Source organism: Acinonyx jubatus, chromosome C1 (assembly GCF_027475565.1).
Source record: "Acinonyx jubatus isolate Ajub_Pintada_27869175 chromosome C1, VMU_Ajub_asm_v1.0, whole genome shotgun sequence".
In the NCBI taxonomy this organism is placed as follows: domain Eukaryota; kingdom Metazoa; phylum Chordata; class Mammalia; order Carnivora; family Felidae; genus Acinonyx; species Acinonyx jubatus.
In genome coordinates this window covers 215,311,918-215,337,317 of record NC_069381.1, presented here as the reverse complement: position 1 = coordinate 215,337,317, position 25,400 = coordinate 215,311,918, and the positions used below count along the sequence as shown (strand labels likewise).

At 59.3% G+C, this 25,400-nt stretch overlaps 1 protein-coding gene across 1 annotated transcript in view; it reads right to left on the bottom strand.

The window, feature by feature from the left end:
• Positions 1-4,773: 4,773 nt before the first annotated feature.
• Positions 4,774-25,400, bottom strand: part of ESPNL (espin like) — a 29,801-nt gene continuing 9,174 nt past the window's right edge. Inside the window, exons 5-9 of the mRNA XM_053203856.1 lie at positions 18,393-18,524; positions 11,345-11,753; positions 10,311-10,423; positions 9,372-9,566; positions 4,774-7,828 (exon numbers count right to left, since the gene is read on the bottom strand). Of these exons, the coding sequence (XP_053059831.1) occupies positions 6,221-7,828; positions 9,372-9,566; positions 10,311-10,423; positions 11,345-11,753; positions 18,393-18,524 (2,457 nt within the window). The 3' untranslated portion in view covers positions 4,774-6,220. The remainder of the gene's footprint in view (positions 7,829-9,371; positions 9,567-10,310; positions 10,424-11,344; positions 11,754-18,392; positions 18,525-25,400) is intronic.

The window sequence follows — 25,400 nt, the reverse complement described above, 5'->3', positions numbered from 1 at the left end:
ACCACGTGGGGACAGACAGAGGGGTATTTTTAGCTGCTGTCTGCACTGGGAGGGGGAGGGGAGGGAGGGAGAGGCCGGTGGGGGGGAGAGATCGCGCTCCTCCCAGGCCGTCTGCTCTGAAAGCCCACACTGGCCACGTCAGGAAGGCTGAGGCCCCCCGGGCCCCGGGGGCCAGGACACGTAGCAGGAAGCATTCTAGGGGGACAGTGGAGCCTGTGTGAGGGACTCAGGGGCACATGGGGGCCTCAGCTCAGGGCCTGGGTGGCAGGAGGGCCTGGGAGGCAGGAGGGCCTGGGAGGTACTGGCTTCTCCAATGGTCGTTGACAGGCACCCCAGTGGCCTCTGTCCACCTCCCAGTGGGGGACAGTAAATATCACGCAGGCTCGTGAGCAAAGGCTTTCAGAACTCAGGGTCCAGGGTGGTGGTAGGGAAGTCTTTGGTGGTTAAAGTGGTGCCCGGAGAGGTAAGGAGGCATCCCTGAGTGCTCCGCCAGGCTGGTGACAGGGACGCTGGATCCAGAGGCTCCAGGTCATATCACGGCTTTGGCCTTGGGGCAGCCCCAGTGTCATCATGAGTTGTGAGAGCCAAAGATGGCTAAGAAACGGGGTCATCTAAAAATACAGCGGCAGCTTGCAGCCTCCCCTGCGGCTCTGTTCACGATGGTCCCCGGGGAATCCCTCAAGTCTGCTTCTCCGCTGGGCCCGGGACCTGGGCCACTGAGACGGGGTCTCTGGACATCTCTCATGCCAGTGGTCAAAGCAGAACTTCCCAGCCAAGGACCCGCAGGTGCAGGGAGAGCAGCCCGCGGCCTGGGGTGGCCAGGTGAGGGTCCGCCTGTCACCCCTCCTTCCTTCAGCCACCATTGTGCAGTGTGCGGGATGTGCAGGGTCAGGGGAGGGCCAAGTTTGCCAGAGGCCTCCTGCTACCTCCCTGGGACTGGCTTGCTGCTGTTACGGGGCAGAGAGGCCCAGGTGGCTCCCGGTGGGACAGCCCTTGCTCCTGGCAAAGTCGGGCAACTTCTCAAGGGTATCAGGGGATCGTGACAGCTTGATTCCTGGATGGATGACACCTGTGCTGCCAGCACAGCTGCTGGCCCTGCCACCTGCTGGGGAGAAGGTTGTGAGCTGGGGACCCCAGTCCCTGCTCTCACGATGCGTGCAGACTAGTTGAGAACTCAGTTGTTACCCACATTACTGCCATGATTGACTAGCTAATCACCAGTCCGCAAGGTGCTCCCTACTCTGCTCACTCCTGCCTCCTGATTCCATGCTTCCCTCCCCAGCCCAGCCCAGCCCAGCCCAGTCCAGCCCACCCCAGCTCCGCCTGCCTCTGCTCCTGCTTCAGATAGTCCCAGGATTTCCCCCCAGCCTTCAGTGTCAGCCTCAAGTGGTTGCAGGGGGAAGGCGGGTACTCATGGATGTCTCTGGCTCTCACCTATCCAGGACCACCCTGGGGAGGCCACTGGAGGGGGAACAGAGGGGTCAGTCTGCCCTCGTGCTTGCAGCCAGAACACGAAGGGTTAACGTGCACCCAACCGAGCTAGAGGAAATGAGGACAGGGTATTCCGATGACAGGCCCCCCGTCACAGGGAGCTGCCTCCCCTTGGGCACAGCACTGTGCTGTGCCAAGAACGGAGGCCTTACAGGGACTTGCGGAGAGGAGACTCAGCACCTCACATGACAGGTCGGTTTGGGAAACCCGATACCAGGAGCTCAAAACAGATCTTTATCAACAGATTGCTCTTGAGTGGTGCAGTTCTTAAAAATATGCTGCTTGTTTCTTTTTATGATGATAAAAATAACACATGTTCATTGCAGAACGTTTGGAAAACACAGAAAAATGTGAAGCAGCAAAGGACCGTCCCCATTAACACACGGGAATCTTCCCTTCCAGCCTTACACTTGTTGACGGTAGAATGGCCCCACGTGTGTGTGTGTGTGTGTGTGTGTGTGTGTGTGTGTGTCCTGTTTTATCACTTTATGTTACATCTCAAGTATTTCCGATGTGGTCAGTCTTTGGCAAGAGGATCTTCAAATTTCACCATACTGGGGATATATCACACTTCAAGAATTTGAAGTGACCTCTCGTCACTTCTGTTACTGGACGTTCGGGCTGTGTCATCTTGGACTGTGGTGACCAATATGGTGCCACCTCTGTGTCTCTTTCCCCGGGACAGATTCAGAGTGTGAGATCACCAAGTCAACACATGTGATCATCTTTCCAGCTCGATGCACCTACCAGAGAGTGGTCCGGGATGGGCGGCTGAGGCACTGTCTCCAGCAGGAGGTAACACGGTCCCATACACTTGGCCCAGCACCGTCAGGCTGTGAAAGCCATCCCAGTGCGCCTGACCCGCCCACGCCTCTTTGGGTGTCTTACATCTCCACTGGCTTACCGTGTCTATTTTTCCATCTGGGATTTATTTTGGGAATGGGGTGCCGTAAGGTCATGCTCCCCTCTCCCCCAAGTAGTTTACCAACACTCTCAGGACTACTACTGACGGTGCCTCCTTTCCCCCACGGATGTGCTGTGGTGTCTTCATCTTAGGGCAATGTTTTCTGTGTGCAGTATCTCAGCTTTCTCCGTTGTGGTCTGTTGACCTGAGTGAAGCGTATCTTGGGGTTAGAACCACCTGGTTGGTGGACTTGGGCTCTATAATATGATGTCTTCATATCTGAAATGTAAGCCTCTCCATCACCCTTCCCCGTAAATCTTCTTGTGTATTGTTGTTAGTTACCTGTGGCTGCATAACAAATGGCCCTAAAACCTGGTGTCTTAAGACAACAAACACGCGATCCCACACAGCCTCATGGCCCTGGGGCACTTGAGCAGGTGCCTCTGCCTCAGGACCTGTCCTCAGCTGGCACCCAGGGGTCAGCCAGACTGCAGTCATCTGAAGGCTGGACTGGGGCGGGAGGCCTCACTTCTTGCCCGCACGGGCCTCTGTTACCTGCACGGCCGCAGGCTTTCCCCAGAGAGAAGGGAGCAACGAAGATGGGAGTCTTCATTACCCACCCAGAAGCGAGAGCGGTCCTTTCCGCCCTGTTCTGCAGCCCAATCCGGGAGGGATACACAGGATGTGCTATCAGGACGGGGCGCCCTGGAGGCCCTCTTGGAGGCTGGCCTCCACAGCTGCATTTGTTCACTGTTCCTTTCATATGAACTTCAGAGTCATTTAGAGGGAGGAGGAGGAGGAGTGGGGGAAGGAGGGGAAGGAGGGGAAGGGGAGGAGGAGGAGGGGGGAGAAGGAGGAGGGGGCGGGGGAAGGAGGAGAGGGGGAGAGAAAGGGGGAGGAGGGGGGAGAAAAAAGAGGAAAGGGAAGAGAGGGAGGGGGAAGGGGGAGGAGGGGGAGAGGGAGGGGGAAGAGGGGAGGAGGAGAGGGGGGAGAGCCGGGCTCCGCATCCAACCTGCACGTGTTGGCGGCGAGGGCGGCATCTCTAACACAATCACTAGCCCTGAGAAAGGTGACGTTCCCTCCCCACTTTGGCACAGCCTCGTTTTTCTTCGTATCTGTCCCGCACACATTGACAGGGCCGGGATGGGGTTTCCTTTCCCTGGTGTTTTGCCAGCTCACTGGGAAGCTCCTGGGCTTGGCACTGGTCTGCTCGCCTCACTGAAGTCTGCAGCTCCGCACGCCTGTATCTGGGCAATGGGGGTTTCGCCAGCTGGCCGACAGGCTTACGGGCACCGAACAAGCTTGGAGCTGACAGTGTGGCCTTGCTGGGGTCAGCCCGACTCCGCAGGGATCACCTGCTCCCCTCAGGGGAACTGCTGGTGGGCTGGGGGTTTCCAGGCCGCTGAGCATCAGAATCGCCTGGAACGTCTTAAGGACAAAAATAGCTTTCCCAGCACCGTACCCAGAATTCCTGGGGCTGCTCCCGGGACACTGGGCTTCTGTACAGCCCGTAGGAAGCAGAGTCTGCAGAAGGGCATCTGGGGAGTCGCCCCTGAGAGCCCAGCACAGGCGCCCGCGCCCTCTCCTTCCTCCCAGGCCTCAAAGCTGGGTCCCAGCCACCACCTCACCCCACTTGGGGCAGTTCCACCGGGACCCCAGGTCTTCCTGGAACCCAGGATGGTTGTGGGGCGCCCCCTACTGGCCTTGGCCCAACCCCACCCCAGGGACACTGAGGTCCCAAGGCCCTGGAGGGACTTGACCAAGGCTACAGGGAGTGAGCAGGGACCCCCCAGGTCAGGTGGCCCCCTGCGCAGTGCTGTCCTGAGCACCCGGGGCCAGCACCCCCTGAGGCTAGGTCTGTGTGCACCGCGCACCCCCTCCCAGCCCCCTCCGTTGCCAGGCCCTCGAAACAACAGGGTCGTGCAGGCGGCATGAGAGGACGAGGGAGACATCAGAGTGTCGGCCGCCTTCGGCCGCCAGGGCTCCCCAGCCCCACCCTCAGAGCCGCACCCCTGCCGGGTCTGGACGGCAGTGCCCTGGGGACCAGCCGTCATATAGCTCCAGTGGTCACACTTGGGGACCAGGAGCCTGGAGTTGGCGCCCTGCTCATTAGAACCTGCTCCACCGCAGGACAGAGACGCCTCCCACGTGGGACTCAGTGCACCCTCTCCATGACCCCCGGAGAGGGCAGGTCAGCACCACAGCCCATTTTACAGATGAGGACGTGGAGGCTCTGTGGGGCTGAGGACGTTGGCTCTCGTGTCTGGTGGAGCTGGGGACAGGGGGCTCGGTGCCCACCCAGTGTCAGGACTCTCTCAGGGCACAGGCGGCTGTCCCCTTGCTGTGGGCACGGGAGACAAAAAGCACAGTGAAGGCCGGCCGGGAACGGGGGTCTTTATTCGCGAACTCACGCGTGGGCCGGGTCCCCGGGAGGGCACAGAGCCTGAGCCAGCGGCTCCTCCCTCTCCCCCCTCCCCTGGGCGTCCGGCTGTGTGTTCCATCCAGCAGTGAGCCTGCCACCCACCAGGCTCCTCAGGCAGGCGAGGACCCTGCAGGGGACCTCTGTCCCAGGAGGTGTGACTGCAGGAGGCGGTTCCCAGAGGAAAGTTCCGGAACCCCCCCCCCCCCACACACACACACTGCCTGCTGGGGCAGGCACAACTGTCCTGTGCTCCTCCCCCCAAGCTCCCTTCGCTCTGGGCCAGCCCGCCTCGGGCCCGTGGCCTGGGTGTGGGCCACCCTCCGGGGGCCAAATCACATCCGCGGCCAGCCATTCGGGGCTTGTCCCTAGAGCCCCCGGTGCCATGTTCGCTCAACACCCTGCAGCACCTGGGCTGTCCTCTGAGGGAGGAGGGTGCGGGTGACACGGGAGGGGGGGGCCACACAGGAAGTGGCTGTGCCTCGGAACCTTCCATCTGTATGTTCTCTGATCTAACAGCGCACATCTGAGGGTGGGGTGACAGCCGCCTGTGCCCAGAGTCCCCTTCAGACACTGGTTCTCTGCGAAAAATTCCTTATGTCCCTGCTCCCCCGAGCCTGCAGGGGGGGCCCTGCCGCTGCCTTGGGCCGTGTGGCCAGGGCAGCTGGTTAGCTGGAGGAGAGGACCGACCGGAGGCCCAAGGGAGGCTTCCTTTCGGGGCCCGGGTCCTCTGGAGCGCCCCGGGGGGAGCAGGGCACAGCAGCAGAACACGAGTCTGTCAGTGGGGCTATACTGACCGCCGTGGGCCTTGTCTCTGACCCAGAGAATTCGGGAAGGCCTGACGGGAAAGCCGCTGGCCCATCGAGTCAAATCCCATTCTCTCCAACCCCCAGCTCTGTCATCTCAGGGACGGAGACAGAGGCCTGGGGAGGTGAAAAGGCATGGCCCAAGGTCGGCAGGAGGCAGACAAAGGCTGTGGTCGTGGCCGGAGCCACCGGTGCTGGAGACGCGGAGGGGCGTGACAGCAGGCTACTGGGCCCTGGAAGGAGAGCCCGAGGGGAAACCCGGGCCAGCATCCCAGGGGCCTGGAGGACACCGGGGCAGACGGCCTGGAGCTGGAGGGCAAGGCCTCTAACCTCAGGGCCGGCTGGGAGGCAGAGAGGGCTCCTGCGTCCCTGGTGAGGATTCTGAAACTGAAACTGAAACTGACTCGCATAGCGGGGGTGGAACCCGGCAGGGGTGGGACTGGACGTGGCCGTCGGCACACCGAGTGAGTGTCGTGTGGAGTGTCGGCCAGCCCGGCCTCGGGGCCCACCCGGCCACCAGGTGGGGGGCAAAGGAAACGAGCAGGGAGAGCCAGAACCCCTTCCCACGCCCCACTCCCAGAGGCAGGCTGCCGGCCGGTCTCACTCTCCAAAGCTGAACATCTCGGCTTCTTTCTCCTTCCAGAAGGCGAAACTGCGGTCGATGTAGCCACAGATGTCCTCGCTGTTGAAGCTGCCCCGCTGGCAGCCGGACCCCGGCCTCTGCGCGGGGGGCTCGGCGCTGCTGCTGGGGGCGGCGGCGGGGGGCAGGGGCCCCAGGGGCGTCAGCCCCGACTTGCGGCCGGGCTCCGCGTCCCAGGCGGGACCTCGGCTGGAGCCGAAGAAGCGGGCTTTGATGTCCTCGAAGCCGTCGGTCCAGGCGCGGCGGCCGGCGGCCACCTCGTCGGTCACGGCCTTGTGGAAGGCGCGCACCGCGTCCCAGCCGTGGGCGCCCAGGTGCTCGAAGACCTCGAAACACAGCAGGTGGCGCATCTTGCGCTCCTCGGCCGGCAGCTCGCACTCCAGGAGCCGGAAGTAGCCCAGCATGAAGAGGTCCAGCGTGAGGCCGCCGTAGGGCACGGGCGCCCCGTCCACGTGGGGCAGGAACTGCTCGGGGGACAGCGGCCCACGGGGCCGCCGGCTCAGCCGCCGCAGCTGCCGGGCCGGCACGTGTGCCATGATGGCCTTCCAGTTGCCCAGCAGGTGGGCGATGACGTGGCGCTGCTGCCACAGGTGGCCCAGCCGGGGGCCCCGGCTGGGCGGTGGGGGCGGCAGCCCAGGGCCCCCCGCCGCCGCCGCCGCCTCCCGAGCCGGCGGCGGCGCGGCGCGGCGGGCCTCCAGGGTCCTGCAGGCCGCGGCCTTGAGGGCCGGCGCGTAGGCCGACTTCTTCCAGTGGCTCAGGAAGAGCATCACGATGCGCTCCTTGCGAAGGCTGGCCAGGTGGGCGCCGGGCGCGGCCCCCGCCTCCGACGGGGCCTCCTCGCAGCCGACGCCCGAGTCGCTGGCCTCCTCTGCGTCCCCCGGCGCGGGCGCCCCTCCCGCGGGGCTGCTGTGGGGCTGCGGGGCTGCGGGCCGGCAGCCTCTCGGGCACCGCCCGGGCGGGGCCCCCGGCTCCCAGGGGCCCGGGTTTGGGGCGCAGGACGGGCCCGGAGCGGACTCGAAGTTGCCGCGCAGTGATCGCACGGACACGCCGCACTGCTGGATCTCGCGCTGCGCCTCGCTTCTCGGGGGGCCGGCGGGGGCCTCCGCGTGGGTCTCCCGCGGGGGCCTCCCCTCGCCCTGCACCAGCCCGTTCATGCCCTTCAGCAGCAGGGACATGCTGCGCACCAGCCGGGCGACGTGGCTGCACCAGAAGGGCAGAGGCTGCTCGCCGCGCTCCGCCTCCGAGGCCCCCGAGGGGCCCTTGGGCTCCGCCGCGGGGGCGGGAGCCTCCTCACCCTCGGGGCCGGGCGCCCGGGGCAGGAAGCGGCTGTGGACGGTGATGCTGACCAGGGGCGCGGGCAGCAAGGCCTGCAGCTCGGCCGCCAGGCGGCCCAGCTCGCCCTCGTACTCCTGGCAGCGGCGGCGCAGCTGCAGGTCGGCGATCTGCTTCTCCAGGTAGACCAGGTCGTCCTCGGTCAGCAGCTCCCCAAAGGGGCCCAGGATGGCCTGGTGCGTCTGCGAGTACCGCCAGGCCGCCTGCTCCGCGGGGCCCTCGCTCCCGCTGTCGCTCTGGAGGCGGGGAGGCCGGGTCAGCAGCGCCCCGAGCCCAGCCGGCAGAGGGCACGTTGCTCCGGAGGGTGGGCTGGCCCCCGGCGCTGCCACGGACCCCGGCCCAGCCCCTCAACTCCAGCTGGCCCTCGGCCGGACTTAGAATAAACCGGGAGGCTGGCCGGCCCCAGTCCCGAGTCTGAGGCTCCGGGCAGCCACTCTGCCCTCTGGGCGCCCCGTCTTTGCCCTCAGAACGGGGTCCCTCTGCTCTGCTCTGCCACGCCCACATCCTAATCTCATCTCCTCAGCGTTCAATCCAAAGGCTCTCTCTCCTCAGACCCCTCCCCGCCCCTCCCGCCAAGCTCCGGAACCTTCTGCGGTTGGGTGGCTGCTTCTGGCTCTCTGCTCTGGGCTCTCCTGCTGGCTGCCCTGCCCTCCCCCCCGGCGCTCAAGGCCTGTGGGACAGGGACCCCGAGCTGGCCCCCTCTGGGCTCTGTGCCAGCCCGATTACAGCTCAGGACCCCCTGGGGGAGGAGCCCCATTTCACAGGTGAGGGGCCTGAACCACCACCTGCTTTTGCCCAGAGGCCTGGGGCTGTCTGGCCCCGGGCAGTGCTCTGCACGACTAAGTTCTGATTGCGGGGCCCAGCGGGCCCAGAGCACGGAGCAGAGCCTGCGCCGGACGAAGCAGACAAAACCGGATCCCTCCAGGGTTAAGACTGGAGCTACTGTGCACACGACAGCTAGGGGGAGCCCGCTACTCTGCTCAGATTCCCAAAGGCTCCCCAAAGGCCTGACACTGAGCAGTCCTGTAACATCCGCCTGCCGGTTCCCTCTCTGACCTCACCTCTGTCCGTCACACCTCATTCACTGCACTCAGAGGGACCAGCCTCCTCCTGGTCCTTGGGCTGCCCACTCATGCCTCAGGACCTTTGCACTTATTTTCTCTCTGCTTAGAATCACTTGTCCCAAATTCTCGCAGGGCTCCTCTCTCCTTTCTTTCTGGCCCCTGCTCAAGGCCACCTCCCCAGACAGGCTGCCCCTGAGCACCCGTATGGAATCGTCACTCCCCTTCCCTCTGCTCTGCTTCTCTCCATGACACCTGGAATCACCCTCCCTGCCCCCCACACCCCATCAGGTGCCCAATCACCCTGTCTTCCCTGCTGGAACGTGAGGGCTGGGAGCGCAGGGCTGGTCTGACCCCTCACTGCCTAGAACACGGCCTGACACGAGGTAGAGGTGGGATAAAAAGGGTTACATAAAAGAACACGTGGAAATAACACCTCTAACCAGGTGAAGAAGTTCCCAGCTCCCTGATCTGGTTCAACCTCATCGTCCGGCAGAGGAGGAAGCTGGGGCCACAGAGGGGCACGCAGCGGGGCGCCCGGTCGAGGTGTGGGCCCAGGCCCCGCACCTTCCGCGCCCACCTGCCAGGACGGAGCCTTCTGCCCCGCCTCCACTCTCTACCCCTTGGCCCCGCCCCGCCCCACCCCTCTCCGGCAGGTCCCCGCCCCCTGCCCCGCCCCGCCCCCTCTCACGCCCCGCCCTGCCCCACCGGGCCCCACCTGGGCCTGGGATTCGGGGTCTGCGCCCAGGCGGGCTTGCAGCTTCCGCACCATCACCTGCCGCTTCCACTCTGGGATGGGTCGGCCGCGCTCGTCCTGCGTGGGCACCAGCCAATCGAGGTCGCCCGAGGGCAGCCTGTCCAGGTGCAGCGCGGCCAGGCAGTCTGGGGCGTCCCCCGCCGCCATCTCCTCTCCCTGTGCAGACTCGGGTAGGTCACTCAAGTCCCCGAGGGGACCTCCCCCCTTGCCCCGGGACCGGTGGGGAGGCCCACATGGGGTGAGCAAGGCCCAGGGAGGAGGGGGTGGGGACAGGCCAGAGAGGGGTGGGGAGACCCAGCCTGGTAGGCGTTGGCTTCTGAGGGCAGGGGCCCCTGGTGTTCTGTGGGATCCAGGTATGTGAGTGGGGCGATCTCTGACTGAGAGAAGCAACCCCGAGATTCTTCCCTTGTTCTATATATGGCACAAGAGGTTGCCATGTGGATGGGCAAACTCATTTGGAGAGCAGTTACATAGGGAAAGCCTGGTGGCCAACTCTGAACTGCAGGACTTGTCAGAGCCTTTAAAATGCTGTGTGCCCTATAACTCTCCAAGAGGGACAGCACCATGCAGCATTTCCCAAACTTGCACCGGACATCTCAGGGGCTGAGAGTTCCTGGCACCCTTTCAAGGAAGGGGTGGGTTGGATTTATAAAGGCCTCAGGCCCAGAAAAAAAAGGAGAGAGAGGAGCTGGCCTCCTCCAGTGGGTCCTGGGCTGGGTGGGAGCCCCTGAGGAGGAGGACAGTAGACTCCAGGCCCCCCCCCACCCCCGCCATGGACAACTGCATCTCTGCCCTGGAAGTGACCTGGCTGGGCCACACAGAATACTGATGAGAGGCCAGGTGACCTTGGGGGGCTGGCTGGGGGGCCTTGGGAGAGGGACGAGGAGGCAGGAGGCATACCGCGGGGACGGCGGTGGCGTCGGTGGTGACCCTTGGGGGTGCTGCGCAGGTGATCTGCTCCCTCGGCAGAAGTGGGTCATGCTGGTCAGGCCAGGCTGGGCTGGGAGACTCTACTGTGGGGGGAAGGGAAGCAGAGTCAAGGGGCTTCCCGAGAAGGCAGGGGTGGGGGGTAGAGAACCCTGGATCTAGGGCAGAGCCGGTATTCCTGAAGGGCTGCTAGACTTGCAGCCAAAGTTGCAGCCAGCCCCCAACAAAGCGCCCGGGGACCTGGGGTGCTGGACCTCTGCGGGCGCCTGTGGGGCTCTCCTAGCCTGGCCAGTTGGAGAACCTGAATTCTAGCCCCTCACCCGCCCCTGGAAGGAGCCGGGGAGGGCACAGGGTGGTCTGGGGACCTAAGGCAGCCCCTCCCAAAGCATGCCAACATGCACACCAGGGCCACACCCTGAGCGAGAAACAGGTCCTGCACCGCACACACGCACACACTCCTCTGTGGGACCGTATAACCACAACCCACTCCACGAGATGGTGCTAACCCTCACAAATGTGGGGCCTGCTGAGATTTTTCGTGTTCCATTTCAATTTTTTTTAACGTATATTTATTTTTGAGAGAGAGAGAGGGAGAGAGAGCATGAGCAGAGGAGAGGCAGAGAGGGAGACACACATCCGAAGCAGGCTCCAGGCTCTGAGCTGTCAGCACAGAGCCCGACGTGGGGCTCGAACCCACAGACTGTGAGATCGTGACCTGAGCTGAAGTCAGGCGCTTAACCGACCGAGCTACCCAGGCGCCCCTCCGTTTCAATTTTTGGTAGAACGGCCCTAATTCCCTAACAGTCAGCGGCCTGCCCCTGCCAGTCCGTGGACATCCACCTGCCGGGGGCTCCAACCAACAGCAGCAGATCCAGAAGCGGCCTGGGCCCCGGTGACCTGACCTTTGAGATTTACCTCTCTCCGGATAAGCCAAGGCCCAGGGAGGGAATGAGGCTGCCCAAGGTCACACAGGCAGGACGTCCAGGCCCTGGGGGCTCAGAGCTCACAGAGGGACCCCGGAGGGCTGCGCAGGGGGCCAGTTAATTGTAAGTGTCCGTTATGGAAAATGTTGATCCTCCCTTTAAAGAAGCAACCCAGACAGTGATGGAAATTTGGGAGAAGCTGGGGGCTGGGTGGTGGGAGGGATGACCCCAACTGTGTCCTGAAGGTCTTGTGGGCCCGGCTGCCTGGAGTCCACTGCTCTCCCAGCCCCCCCCCCCGAAAGGACCTCAGAGGCGGGGCCAGCAACGCCCACTCCCCGCGCCTATGGTCCAGGCCAGTCTCCCCTGGAGACGTGTACTCACAGGTGGGGCTCCTGAAACCCGAGCCCCTCATTCCATCCTCCGGGGCGTGCCTGGCAGCTGACAGTGGAGGAGGGGGAAACGGTGGTGGCGGTGGCGTCATCAGGAGTGGCACCTGGGGGTGGACACGGACCTGGTCAGCAGGAGGCCCCAGTGAGCCCTGGCTTGGGCCGCCGCATGACTGGTGGGGTGGAGGGGGCATCCGGCAGGCTGGCCGTGGCCCAGTCTCCCTGGCGGGGGAGGAGGGCATGTGTATCTCGGAACGGGGCTTGCAGAGGGTGAAGTGCACAGGACTGAGGTTCTGTCCTCCCGTGTCTGCCCACCCCTCCATGCCTGGTGACCAGGACTCCTCGCGCTCCCCATGTACTTGTCTCAGTGCCGTCACTCACCGTGCCCCCGCATGTGGCCACCACCACCGGCAGGTGAGCCCCCCCATCTAAAGGCCTGGCTCAGCCTTTCTCTGGAACCAGCTTAACGCGGCAGCTCCAGGTGCTGGGTCAGGGCCAGGTGTCCAGCCTGTGCTTACCTCTCTCTGGCCTTATGAGACATGCGTGCACACACCTGCACCCGTGCACTTGTGCACACACTCACACGTGTGTGTATACGTGTGCACACACACACGCATGTACACATATATATGCACGCCCCCACATACACGCTCATGTACACGCAACCCCCCTCCCTGACCGTCCCGGACTTCCGTGCTGAGACAAAGTGCCTCGAGGGCACCCCCCTCTGAGAGGAGAGCGGAGTCCCCACCAACGGGCACAGAGGGAAACCGAGAGGCACTTGGAACACTTCTCAGAGCCACAAGCAGGGGCTGTGGGGCTGTGGCCTCACCTCAGAGCAGTGGTGTGGTGCCCAGGCCACCCCCTCCCCAAGGCCACTCGGAAACAGAGATCACCGAGTTCACTCCCAGGGAGCTTGGTGGTTGGGGAAACCCAGGCCCGGCACTGCAGGGGCACCCCAAACTCACCCCCATAGCCTGCCCCATGTCCAGGGCAAGGCACAGAGCTGCCTCTGGCCACCTCCCCCGCCCCCAGCACTGACAGGTGGTAGCCGAAAGAGCCTTTGACCTGGACTCTCTCCCCAGCTCAGCCCTGAGCAGCCTCAGCTTTTGGGACCGACTGACGGAAGCCAAGACTTCTGGGCCAGCTGACTAGCCAGCAGGAGACACGGGGCGTGTGCAGGCCACTCTAACAGCACAGGGGTGCCAGCAAGCGGACAGCGCTCACCTCCTTGCCCCCTGCGTGTCCCTCCTTCGGCAGCAGAGAAATCACTTTTTGGCTTAAAGATGAAAGTTGAAGTCCGGCCGACGCCGTCTCCTGGACGGCAGACCTCGGGTCCCTGGGCAGCATCACGGAGGCCCTTCTGACACCTGATTGCCCCGGCTCACGTCTCCAGCCAGTCGGACCACAGCCGCAGCCCCCTCAGCACCCCACCCTGGCCGTCAGACTGGAGCTCCTCACCCCTCCTTCCGCGGGCAGCGGAGGCTGGACACGCCTCCAGGTTGGGGCTGCAGAGAGCCCCGAGCAGGACAGAGGACATGGTTCAAAACAGCCCCACGTGGGATGTGTGGCCTGTGGCCGGAGGGTGTCTGGAGGGTGTGGCCCATGTCGCAGCGCCGTTTGATGCTCTGCTGTCTCTGTCTTAAAATCCTTAATCATTTTGGGGGCGCCTGGGGGCTCATTCGGCTGAGTGTCCAACTTCGGCTGCAGTCGTGATCTCACGGTCTGTGGGTTCGAGCCCCACTTCGGGCTCTGTGCCGACAGCTCGGAGCCCGGAGCCTGCTTCGGATTCTGTGTCTCCCTCTCTCTCTGCCCCCCGCCCCTGCTCATTCTCTGTCTCTAAAAAATAAATGTTAAGAAATTTGTTTAAATAAAAAAATAAATTTCTTAATCATTTTTGAATAAGCAGCCCCAAATTCGTCGTGCGCTGGCCCTGCATGTGATACAGCTGGTCCTGCTGGACAAACCCCTGGGTCACTCTGAGTGTCCCCTTGCTCACATCCTGATCCCACCTCCCTGCGAGGAGGCACTGACTGACCTCAGCTCGGCGGTGCCCTCAGGAGAACCCCTGACCCGCACCCGAGTGTCTCCAGATGCTCCACTGCTCTCCTGTCCAGGCCCCGCGGCCCACTGTGGCCACTGGAAAGGGACACAGCCTGAAACCCCGTCTGCCCAGCCACCACGCACCTCACACCTCAGTCCTCGCGGGAATCCGTGTGGAGATCCCGGGAGCCCTGGTGGGCTGGGGTGCGTCCGCCGGTCCCCAGCCCGGGAGGACCCGCAGAGACAGGGGCCGGGCTGCGCACGGGGCGCTGCAGCCGTCCTGGGGCTGTCAGGACCTGTGGCAGCTGCCGCCCCGGGGAGAGCAGGAGGTGTGGCATTAATATTTGAAGGCGGAGGTATCGGGTGGCCAGGCGGGCTTGGGGTGGCTGTGGGATCCCTTACCATGCACCTTAACCCTCCACGGTGCAGGGGAGCAGACCCTCCGGGGATGCGGGCGGGACTGAGATCCCTGGGTCAGACAGAGGGATCCTCTGGTACAGAACCCCTCTCCCACAGCCCCCCCGGGGAACAGACGAGGAGACAGGATCAGAGAGGGCAAGGGGCTTCCTCAAGGCCCCAGAGCTGGGATGCAGGAGAGCTGGGATCAGAATCTTATTTGAGCCCCTAGTCCTTGCTCCGGGAGGCCCTCGGATCACTGCTCCTTTGGTCCAGGGGCATCAGCAGTAGAGGAGGAGGCAGATGGGTGGGCCTCGGGGGGCGGGGTGGGGGGGCTGGCACCGGCTGGGTCTCTCGCACTCCTTCCACGGATGCAAGTTCTGGCTGCATTTCTAGGGACAGACCCAGAGGAACCTTGTTGCCCCCAAATAAAATGGGGGTCCCCCAGGCTCCACCATCCTTCCCCCACCTCCTGTGTGCCCGGTAGCCATCTGGGCCCATATCACATCACGCTGGGACCCAATAAAACATGATGCTTGCTCTCTGCAAGGTGCATTGGACCCGGGACTCTTGTGCCGTCTTCCAGCATCCACGACACAGACATTTGCTGGCTCACGACCTTCAGGCAGGGTTGAGTCAGACCCCAGACCCTGTGGCACAGCTAGAGAGCCTGGCCCTGTGGTCTGACGGAGGACGGCTGAACCCCGGGGGCGCCCGCACCACAGGGTCCCCCTGCTGCCCCGCCAGGACTCCCCCTGCTTCCTGCCCCTGCCTGGGAGCCCTCGGCCCCTCCGCTCTCAGGGGTGGGGGGCACAAATCTCCCCACCCCCTGGAGGACTGCGGACTCAGCTCGGGCCACAGTGGCCTCTCAGGCAGGGGGAGACGAAAGAGGCCGGCAGTTGGTTTGAGGCCCAGGGAAATGGACTTGGGCCCCAGAGTGGCACCTACAGCCTGGGAGACCTCGGGGCTGAATCCTGCTCTACCCCTCACCAATGAGAAGCGCTGGGGAGCCACTCCCTGGGCCTCGGTTTCCTCGCCTGTAAGTCAGGAAGATGAGGAGTTTACGGGGGGCGCCTGGCAGGACCCGGCACCGGTAGGGCTTGGACCTGATCCCCGTGGTTACCCTGGAGAGGCGCTCACCCGGAGTTCTAACCGGGTCCGCTGTGCAGCTTCCCAGGTGGCGGGAAAACCGGCATCCTGACTGACCGAAGCTGCCCGGAGCCGAAGGAGCACAGATACTGGGTCCCGACCTCTGTGTCCTGCTGGCAGGACAAGACTGTCCCCGAACCGGGCAACTGGCCGGAGGCCGGCAGACATCTGGGCCTGGGCTGGCGCCCTTCCCGCAGCCTGCTGTCTTTTCCTGTTTTCGGTGAGATTTGAGCAATGCTGTGCCTGCCATGCATTATACATAGAGGACAGCTGTGGCGAGCAGGGTTACAGGCCTGTAATGCCACCCGGGCGGAGAAAATCATGACCCACAGATGGGTGCCGGACACCGGTCACCATGGCTGAGATTCGGTTACTGGCCGCACAGCCAGGCCCCACCTCTCCCTGGAGAGGAGGCTGTCCGAGGGAGTCCCTTGCCCTCTCTGGGCCTCAGTTTCCCCAGCTGAAAGGAGAGGGTCCTAGAGTCCTTCTAGACCTAGGGGAGGGACTTAGCCCCCACCGTGCATCTCCTCTGCCTTCACAAGGCTCTTCAACCCTGTTTTACAGATGGGAAAACTGAGGCTCAGAGATGCTCAGAACTCACCAGTGCTACCCAGCCAGAAGGAGCCACCCCAACCCCGGAGGGAGGGAGTACAAGGCTGGGGGTGAACAGGACAGTCCGGATGCTCTGGAAGGTGCTAGGGGGCTCACCCCTCCCCTCCTGGAGGGCCGTGCTCGCCACCTGAGGCCGATGTTCATCAGTGCCACCACCTGACCAGGACTTCACTCACACCCGGCCCTGCAGCTGCTGCCCCTGGAGCCCCTGCCCCACCCAGGTCAGAGAGGCCCAACCCCTCACTGTGCAGAGCGGTGCCTGAGAGCCAGGGGGCAGACAGACCTAGCCCAGGCTGAGGTGGGGCCTGGCCTCCCTGAGCCGTGGGCAGGGCCTGCCTCGCCCCCACCAGCCTGGTCTTGTCCCCCGGGCCACGTCTCTGGAGACCCACGACCTCCCCGGGGCCAGCGCAGGCTGTCCTGTGGTGCGGAAGACGACAGCTTTTGCCTCTCCTGAGCCCAGCACAGGAAGAGGCCGGCACGGCCACCTGTGGATATTGCGTTTCCATCAATATTGCATTAGGCGCACAGCCCCCACTCCCGGGCCCTGGGGCCCACAGCTGATACCCTGCCCTCCCGTGGGGCCAAGCCTGCGAGTGCGAGGCAGGCGGCCTGGGAAGGGGGACATGCCAGCCACAGGCGAGGGACTGGCCTGCTGCCCTGGGCGCTCAGCGAGGCAGAAGGGAGGCTCTGGTCCCCCCGAGTCCCACACAGGCTCCCCCAGCTCCCCGCAGACACAGCAGTGAGCCCGGGGTGGGGGGGCCACACAGTCGGCCCAGGCTGGTTGGGGGAGCCCCCAGAGACCAGAATTCTGTCTCGAATCCTATGGTGATACCTGGGAGATGGCCAGGGCAGCAAAACACCCCCAGCAGCTTGGGACGGGCTGGTTCTCCACGGCCCGGGGAGTCAGGAGACACCAGAACCCCCGGCCCCCAAAAGAGCTGAGCAAAGAGGCCAGGGGTCCTGGCAGGTGTGCTGGCACCTGGGGATGGAAAGCTGAGGTCAGGGTCGCTGCCCCGACAGGCTGGGGACGGGCCGGGGACCCCACCCTGAGGCCAGGCGGGACCTGCTCCCCGGCAGCCGAGCAGCGCCCACCCCACCTCCTGATCTCACCTTCCAGGTTGGCCCCAGGAACCACACAGGGACCACACAGGGGCTACGAGGGTCCCTGAGGGCCGGGACACTCCTGGCTTGTGGCCTGGGAAGCTCCGCCCACTACACCGGGAACCTGCCGAGCCCAACCAACTCCTCGAACCCGAGCCCAAAGGCAACATACATACATCATTCCGCAAGTAAATTACTTCAAGCAGTAAGTTCTCGTTTCTCAAACCACAACAGCAGGGCACTGACATGTGCCCCAGGGCACCCGAACCGCTGCCCCGAACCGCAGCGAGCCTGGGTGTGGGTTTCAGGTGGCGGTGACAAGAGGCTCCTGGCAGGGGCCGGGTGAGGACTGTCCCACGGGCCCAGGGCCAGGGAGGCCTGCAGCTCTGCCTCAGTTGGTCCCGGATGCTCCTGAGGGAAAAAGAGGCACAGCAGCAGTGCCACAGGGAGACCTGGCCTTGGGGGGTGGGGGCAGCTTCCCCGGTGGACCTCGGGCTCTCACCCAGAAATGGGGCCAGGTGGTCCCAGGGACACCTTCCGAAAGGGTGGCTGCTAAAGGAAAGTGGCAAAAGCTGTGGCAGCTGGGGACTAATCTGTCATAGCAACTGCCTTGGGCCTGGAAGGCGGGAGGGATGGGCGGGAGGGACCCGGGGTACCAGGCTCCGTGCGGACCACACCGCTGACTCCAAGCCACCTGTGTGCCCGGCCCCACCCACCCTTCATTCAGCGCGCGCTTGTGGTGGCCTGCCGTGTGCGGGGGGCTGGCCCAGCAGGATGCGTGGGATCCTTGTCCCACGGATGGGGAAATGGCTCGGCAGGGTGTGGAGCCAGGAGGGCCACGCCGAGATGGGGGCACGGGGCTGGAACCTGCTGCCTTCTGCCTTCAGGACGGCCACGGGGCTAGCACCTCACCAAGGACCCAGGGCCCTGCTCCTGCCCCCAGTCTGACAACGTCACCCCACAGGAGTCTCGGCCAAGGTCCAGCCACAAGCCCAGCCCTGGTCTCGGCCATAGCCCTGGCCCCTGTCCCGGCCCATCACAGCCCCGGTGGGAGCCCCAGTCATGGCCCCTGTCACAGCCCTGTCATGGCCTTTATCACGGCTCCTGTCACGGCCCCAGTCACAGCCCTGTCATGACCCCAGTCATGGTCCTTATCACAGCTCCTGTCACAGGCCCAGTCCCAGTCCCAGTCCCAACCTCTCTCGCGGCCCCTGCCATGATCCCTGCCATGGCCCATCACGGCCCCGTCACAGCCCTTGTGGCTGCCCGGCCCCGGCCCTGGCCCCCGGCCAGCTGACTTGCGGCGCTGGCTCGGTCCCAGCCAGGCCCCTTCTCCTGGGAACAGCATGGCGTCCGCAATGAGCTTTGTCTCTAACTCGGCCATCAGGGCGGCAGGAGTCCCGTCACCCCGGCCCCCGGGGACGGACGGGGACCGTGGAGCTTACCGGCCGGGCGGCCTCCTGCAGGAAGCGGGCGCAGTCCCGGTGTCCGTGGTAGTCGGCCAGGTCGGCTGCCGTGCACCCATCTTTGTCCCGCAGGGAGGGGTCCACGTGGTGGGAGACCAGCGTCTGGCAGCACTGCAGGGAGGGGGCACACGAGCCACCGCTGGGCTACCCGCCTGCGCCCACGGCGCTCACCAGGGGCGACGGAGAGAGGGCGCCGTGCCCGCCCCATCTCACAGGTGGGAAACCGAGGCCGCCGACAGCCGAGGGACTCGCCCAAGGCCCTGCCGCCATTCACTGCAAGGACAGGGCTTGAACCCCTGCACCCCACCAGGCAGTAGCACGCCCTCATCCCGGACAGAAACCGAGGCACCCGCAGTAAGGAACTGGCCAAGGGCTCAGCCGGTGAGCAGGCGGTACGGCCAGCATGGGGGCTCGGCCCTGCCCTCGTAGTCCGTGCCCCGGGCTCTAAATGCAGACCGATGTCTGTTTCCACAGCAGCGCTCAGAGGTGTGTATCATTCTCATGCTTAGAAACAGGAAAATGGAATGATGGCCGATTACTGCCAGATTCGTGAACAGGGGTGGGTGATTCCAGAATGACCGAGGTTTAAGTCTGCAAATCTGTGAGGTGGCTGTGCCAGCAGCGGAACAGGCGGGTGGATGGATCCCATCAGGGAGCAGAGAAACAAGTCCCCAAGGACAATGTAAAACATGGACTAAATGTAGAAGCCGCCTTCCTAAAGCATCACGTGGGTAACTAGGAACCAGGCAGGCTCAGGAGCCAGGGAATATCCGGAGGGATGAACCCACCACTCAGAGCTGTCTTTGCCCCTGGGCGCCTGGGGGGGCTCAGTCAGTTAAGCACGGACTCTTGTTTTGGCTCAGGTCATGATCTCACGGTCCGTGAGTTTGAGCCCTGCACTGGGCTCCATGCTGTCAGTGTGGAGCCTGCTTGGGATTCTCTCTCTCTCCCTCTCCCTCTGGCCCTCCTCCACTTGTACTCTCTCTCTCAAAACAAATAAGTAAACTTTAAAAATGAAAAAAGAAGAACTGTTTTTGCCCTAAGAGCATGCTGACACAGGAGAAACAGTTATCTTTGGCAGCCTCGTGGGACTAGGGAGACCAGCCAAAGCTCACAGTCTTCCAAAGATGAGGGCTTGACCCTCATAGAAGAGGTAAACCAGAAGTCAGCCAGCCCTCTGCTTCCCATCACTTGGTGGTCCAAGGAACCTTGAGCCTGGAATGTGGCCTGAGATCCTGGGCTTACAATTCCCATGTGTGTCCAACAGGCAGAGGGAAGTAAGATATCACCCAAGGCCTCACATGACTCCTACGAATTATTTTTCAAATATAAGTTCCAGCATACAGTCAGACAAGATCAGGAGCACAAAGAAATAAGACACCAGAACCAGAACTAGAAGATCCAACCAGCAAGGAGACCCACAAAGACCTGGGAACCCAATAGATAGAACACAACTGTGCTTCCTAATTTCAAGGGAATAAAAATCAAGCTTGAAAATGTAGGCATGGAATTATAAACTATGAAAAGTGACGTGGTAGATTTGAGAAATGAGTATCAGTAGGTCAGGAACATGGAAACAATAACCAAGTTAAAAATCAAAGCTGTAGGCTTAGTAAATAGAAAATTGGGCAGACACAGCACAGACAGACAAAAAGATGTGAACAAAAACACCAGCAGACATAAGAAGGCCTAAAATATGTGTGGGGCACCTGAGTGGCTCAGTTGGTCGAGCGTCTGACTCTTGGTTTTGGCTCAAGTCATGATCTCACAGTTTGTGACTTTGATCCCTGCAATGGCCTTCATGCTGACGGCATGAAGCCTGCTTGGGATTCTCTCCCCCCTCTCTCTGCCCTTCCCCTGCTCTCTCTCTCTCTCTCAAAATAAATAAATAAACCTTAAAATTTTTTAAACAAATAAAATATGTGTAATAATAATCCCAGAAAGAGATGAGAAAGAGAATGGGTGCACAAGTCACTGAAGCGATAATGGCTGGGAATTTTACAGGACTTCTGGAAGCACCAAAGCACAAATTCAAGATGCTCAAGCAATCCCAAGTGAGAGAAATAAAAAGCATTCCAACTCTGGTCATACTGAAATTGCAGAAAACCAAAGACAAAGTGAAAAACCTTAAAAGCGACAAGAGAAAGAATGATTATCTTCAAAACCATGGCCCCTCTCAGCTGACTTCTTTGTAGAAACCACAGGCAATGAATGAATGACATTTTCAAAGCAGTGAAAGAAATAAGCTGAAAAGATGAAGCTACAATTCTATACCCAGCAAAACTATTCTTCAATACTGACAATGGGATAAAGATGTTTCCAGGCAAACAAACAAAACAAAACAAAGAATTGGCCTGCAACAAACCCACACTAACAGAACATCTGAGGCATCGGCTTCAGACTGAGGGAAAGGGATCCTATATGGAAGGCTGGAGAAGCCAGAAAGAATGAAGATGACAAAATGGTAAATTTGTGGATAACTTTAAACCTTTATTCCTTGACTGAATGGAAAACAGTAACGTCAGACAGTTTTTTTTAAACTGCAGAAAGAGAACACATTAAAAATGGTGACCCCATTGCGTTCTAGCCTCATCGACACCCTGCAAACTTTCTTGCTCCCTTCCTTCTTGCTACTGGCCTCTAGGCTGTACCTTGAAAAGCTCAAGTCCATCCGTAGGGAGCTGGGGGTTGCCAGGGACCATCGTGCTCACCACATGGAGAAGGCTTTGCCCAAGAGATGGGGAGGCAAGTCCTTCCCACGTGCCTCATGGCACCAGGCACCATTCTGGAATGATATGTGGACCATTGATTCAGTCCCAATGTCATCCTGTGAAGTTTGTTACTGTGCCTGCCATTACACAAGAGGACATGAGGCACAGAGAAGGACAAGAAGCCTCCCCAAGGTCGTACAGCTGGATTCACAGTAATGGCACTAAGACCCCACGATCTTCATAGGCACCCTAGACAGAGGAGCATCACAGGACAGTGCAGGGCTGGAAGAGACCTCGAGGAGAAGTTAGCCCAGAGTCCCCCATGCCATCAGTCCCAATGCCCCCTTTTTATTACAAATATTTTCTGATACCCCATTCACTATTCTAACATGAACTCTAAATAGAATGCAATTTGCTTGCACGTGTAATAATTATTATACATTTTTGAAAATTTTTTAATGTTTATTTACTTTAGAGAGAGACAGCACAAGCAGGGAAGGGGCAGAGAGAGAGGGAGACACAGAAACTGAAGCAGGCTCCAGACTCTGAGCTGTCAGCACAGAGCCCAACGTGGGGCTGGAACCCATGAACCATGAGATCATGACCTGAGCCAAAGTTGGCTGCTCAACCGACTGAGCCACCCAGGCGCCCCTAATAATTACTATATTTATATTTTATAAGTATTTATTAATAATCATTAGTGACATTCTATTACTAATAATATATATTTAAAAAATTGCTACTACACTCTAATATACAGGAGAAAAGAAAAATAATTTATAATTTGAAAGACATGCATTTTGCTGTGTGAATGTTTGGGCACAAATGCACCAAAGACAAAGTCTGATGTCAGTATCGTGAAAAATTGAGAAAAGCATTGACATGGACAAAACAGATTACTGAGTGTCCTGCTTAGGACACTCTGGTGGTTATTTCTGCCTTTCATTCACTGCCTTAGAGCCAACTACTCTGCAAGCTGTAAAAAAAAAAAAAAAAAAAAAAAGTTCATATTATAAATGACTCTTGTCCAGAGAAAGGCAAAACACAAAATGTGTCCAGTGGAACGCAGCTGACTATTTCCCTGTCCACACTGACTGGTTTTGCATCTGTCTATTTGTAAATTCACTCCGTCATTCCTTACCTGTGAAACGTTTGTTTGTTACTGGCTGTATGATTTACTTGTTTTCTCATTAATTAACGAGTTAAGTACTCATGTTTGAAAGTCTCATTTTATAGTTGAATGAGCACCATGATTACAGGCATTTTAAAAACCATCCTCCGATGTACCCACATGTAGAATAACTGATCTTACAGTTACACTTCAAACTGCGGAGACTCAAACATCAGTGATGCCATGTTCCCAGACAGTGAGTAGTTCTTACTAAAGTGCTAAATAAGACAAAATACTATCTGCCCTCAACACACACAGTGGGACCATTCTTGGAAAGGTCTTATGTGTACTAAAACTATGAGAAATGTTGGGGTGTGTGTGTATTTAGATTCTGAGCTTAGATAATTACATATACTTGAGCTGGGTTCAAAGCCCAAGTAATTATAAACAGCTGTTCCACCTACATGCATGTCAGAGCCATTGGGGAATTGTGTGGGGCGTGAGACCTTCTGTCATTTTGTTCAGGACTGCCCAGTGAATAGCAGGTCCCCTAGTGTCCCCTCCACCACAATGCACCTCGATCACTGGACCAACCAAAACCAGCCCTGAAATTTCCAACACCCGCCACAGAGGGTGCTGCCCTGTGGTGCCCAATCAGGGAACCAAGTACTCCTTGGTCACGTGCTAAGCAGGTGCTCAATCACTATGTGTTGGATGAGCGAGTATCTGAATGAAGGAGAGCGAACGGGTACACATCAGAGGGTCTGACCAATTAGCCTCTCACAGGCGCAGGAAGTCGACCGAGGCGGTCATGCTCAGAATGCCTGTAGGGACTCCTGCAATACTCAGGAAGCTCCCTTCTTGAATTAGCAGCAACTCGACGTTAGGTAGAGAACTACCAGGGAGTTATAATCACTTTCCTAAACTTTGAGGGAACCTCATTTACACCTGTCTTCTGTGGTTTCCTGCTCAACCTTGACACCAAAGCCCCAGACCACACCCCCTCTTATGGCAACTTCCTGCAGTGTGCCCTCCTCTCGAGATCCCGATCCCGTAGCAGCCTCCTGATGCAGCGTGGAAACTGCAGAGAGGCTGCAAGGCCTGCCACGGGGACCGCTTGCTGCCAGCAGGAGCGCCTCCTCTCTGCTCCGTTCTAGCGGTCTGGCCACGTCTAGCCCTCTCCCTCGCCAGAAATCCCACTCCTTCCCATGCTCAAATCACCTCGGTGAGAAGCATCGTCTCTGTGAATTCTTCCTAGATGAGCTCAGCTAATGCTATTCGCACAGACAGTTCTTGAAATTGTGTATTAGAATCACCTGGGGTGTTTTAAAAAAGTCCTGATACTTGGAGGCTCCAACTAGAGCCAATTAAGCCGGGACGTCTGGGCGAGTGGAGCCCAGGTGTTAGGATATTCTACACCCGTCCTGGAGATTCCCAGGGTGCAGACAACTTTGAGAACCAGTGTGCCAGCACTGTACAAAATATTAGCAAATGAAATTCAGCTACATATAAGAGAGATAACGTATCATGATCAGGTGGAGTTTGCTCCAGGAATGCAAGGTTGGTTTAATATTGTTAAGGGTAATCAGAGTAGAAAGCAAGGTCTTGAAGAGCTATTTGCACACCCACTTCCGCTGCAGCATTGTTCACAATAGCCGAGAGGTAAAAGCAATCCAAGTGCCCACTGGTGGATGCACAAATAGAAGCGATGTGGTCCATCCACACACCGGACTATTAGTCTTAAAAGGGAAGGAAATTCTGTCTTGTGCTGCAACATGGGTGAAACTTGAGGACATTCTGCTGAGTCAAACAAGCCAGTCACAAAAGGATAAATACTGTATGATTCCACTCATATGACATTCCTAGAGTAGTCAGTCACGCTCCTAGGGACAGAAAGTAGCAAGGCAGGTGCCAGGGGCTGAGGGAGGGGGAGTGGAGAGACGTTCGATGTGGACGGAGTTTCAGTTTTGAGAGATCAGAACCCAGAGATCTGCCGTACAACGGTGTACATATAGTTTCCACCACCACACTTAGAGATGGTTAGGAGGGTAAGTTCTATATTTTTTACCTCAATTAAAAAAGTATGATTCGCACCATTCAAAGCATAAAGACCATGATATAGTAAGACAAAAAATATGCTAAACAATCATTGCTCTCCTTTGGAAGCTGCTAGGACACCAGCTCTTTATTCCGAGGTTTTATTTTTTGAATCGGTGGGGGTGGGGCACCTGGTTGCTCAGTCAAGTTAAGCATCCGACTCGTGATTTTAGCTCAGGTTGTGATCTCACAGGTGTGAGGTCAAGCCCCAAACTGGGCTCCTCGCTGGGAGTGGAGCCTGCTTAAGATTCTCTCCCTCTCTCTCTCTCTCTCTCTCAAAACAAACAAACAAAAAAACAGGGGAGGGGGGGACTGTCCCAGCTGAAGAACCTAAGGAGATATGAAGGCCAAATGTAGTGTGAGGGGACACCCGGGTGGCTCAGTCTGTTAAGCATCTGATTTCGGCTCAGGTCATGATCTCATGGTCCGTGGGTTCAAGCCTCAAGTTGGGCTCTGTGCTGACAGCTCGGAGCCTGGAGCCTGCTTCGGATTCTGTGTCTCCCCCGCTCATGCTCTCTCTCTTTCTCTCTCTCAAAAATAAACATTAAAAAAATTTTTTTTAATGTCGTGTGATATCTTGGAGGTAATTCTGGAGCAGAAAAAAGACATTAAGTAAAAAACTAAGGAGATCTGAATGAAGTATGGACTTTGTTTAGTAATACTGTATCAACTTTGGTTCATTAATTGTGACCAATACACCATGCGAATTAAGTTGCTAATGATAGGGGAAAACGGATGTGAGTCTGTGGGGATTCTCTGTATTCATGTTTCAATTGTTCTAGGAATCTAAAATCATTCTGAGCTATTATAAAATAAGCATTTATGGTAAAGTTTGGGGGAGATCAAGCATTATCCTAGATTTCCTGGACGGAGTATATTTCTGGCACTGTTTATGGATTAAGAGCCTCAAGAGGCAAACCTATAGTGCGTGGCCCTTGTTTAGCAATTACACTGTAGTCGGGGAAGGGGACGCGGGATGGCATCAGCAGGCTGGACGTGAGGTGACGGCAGGACCTTGCTATGAATTATTTTTAGTTGTGATGACGGTTTGAGGCTGTGATTAAAAAA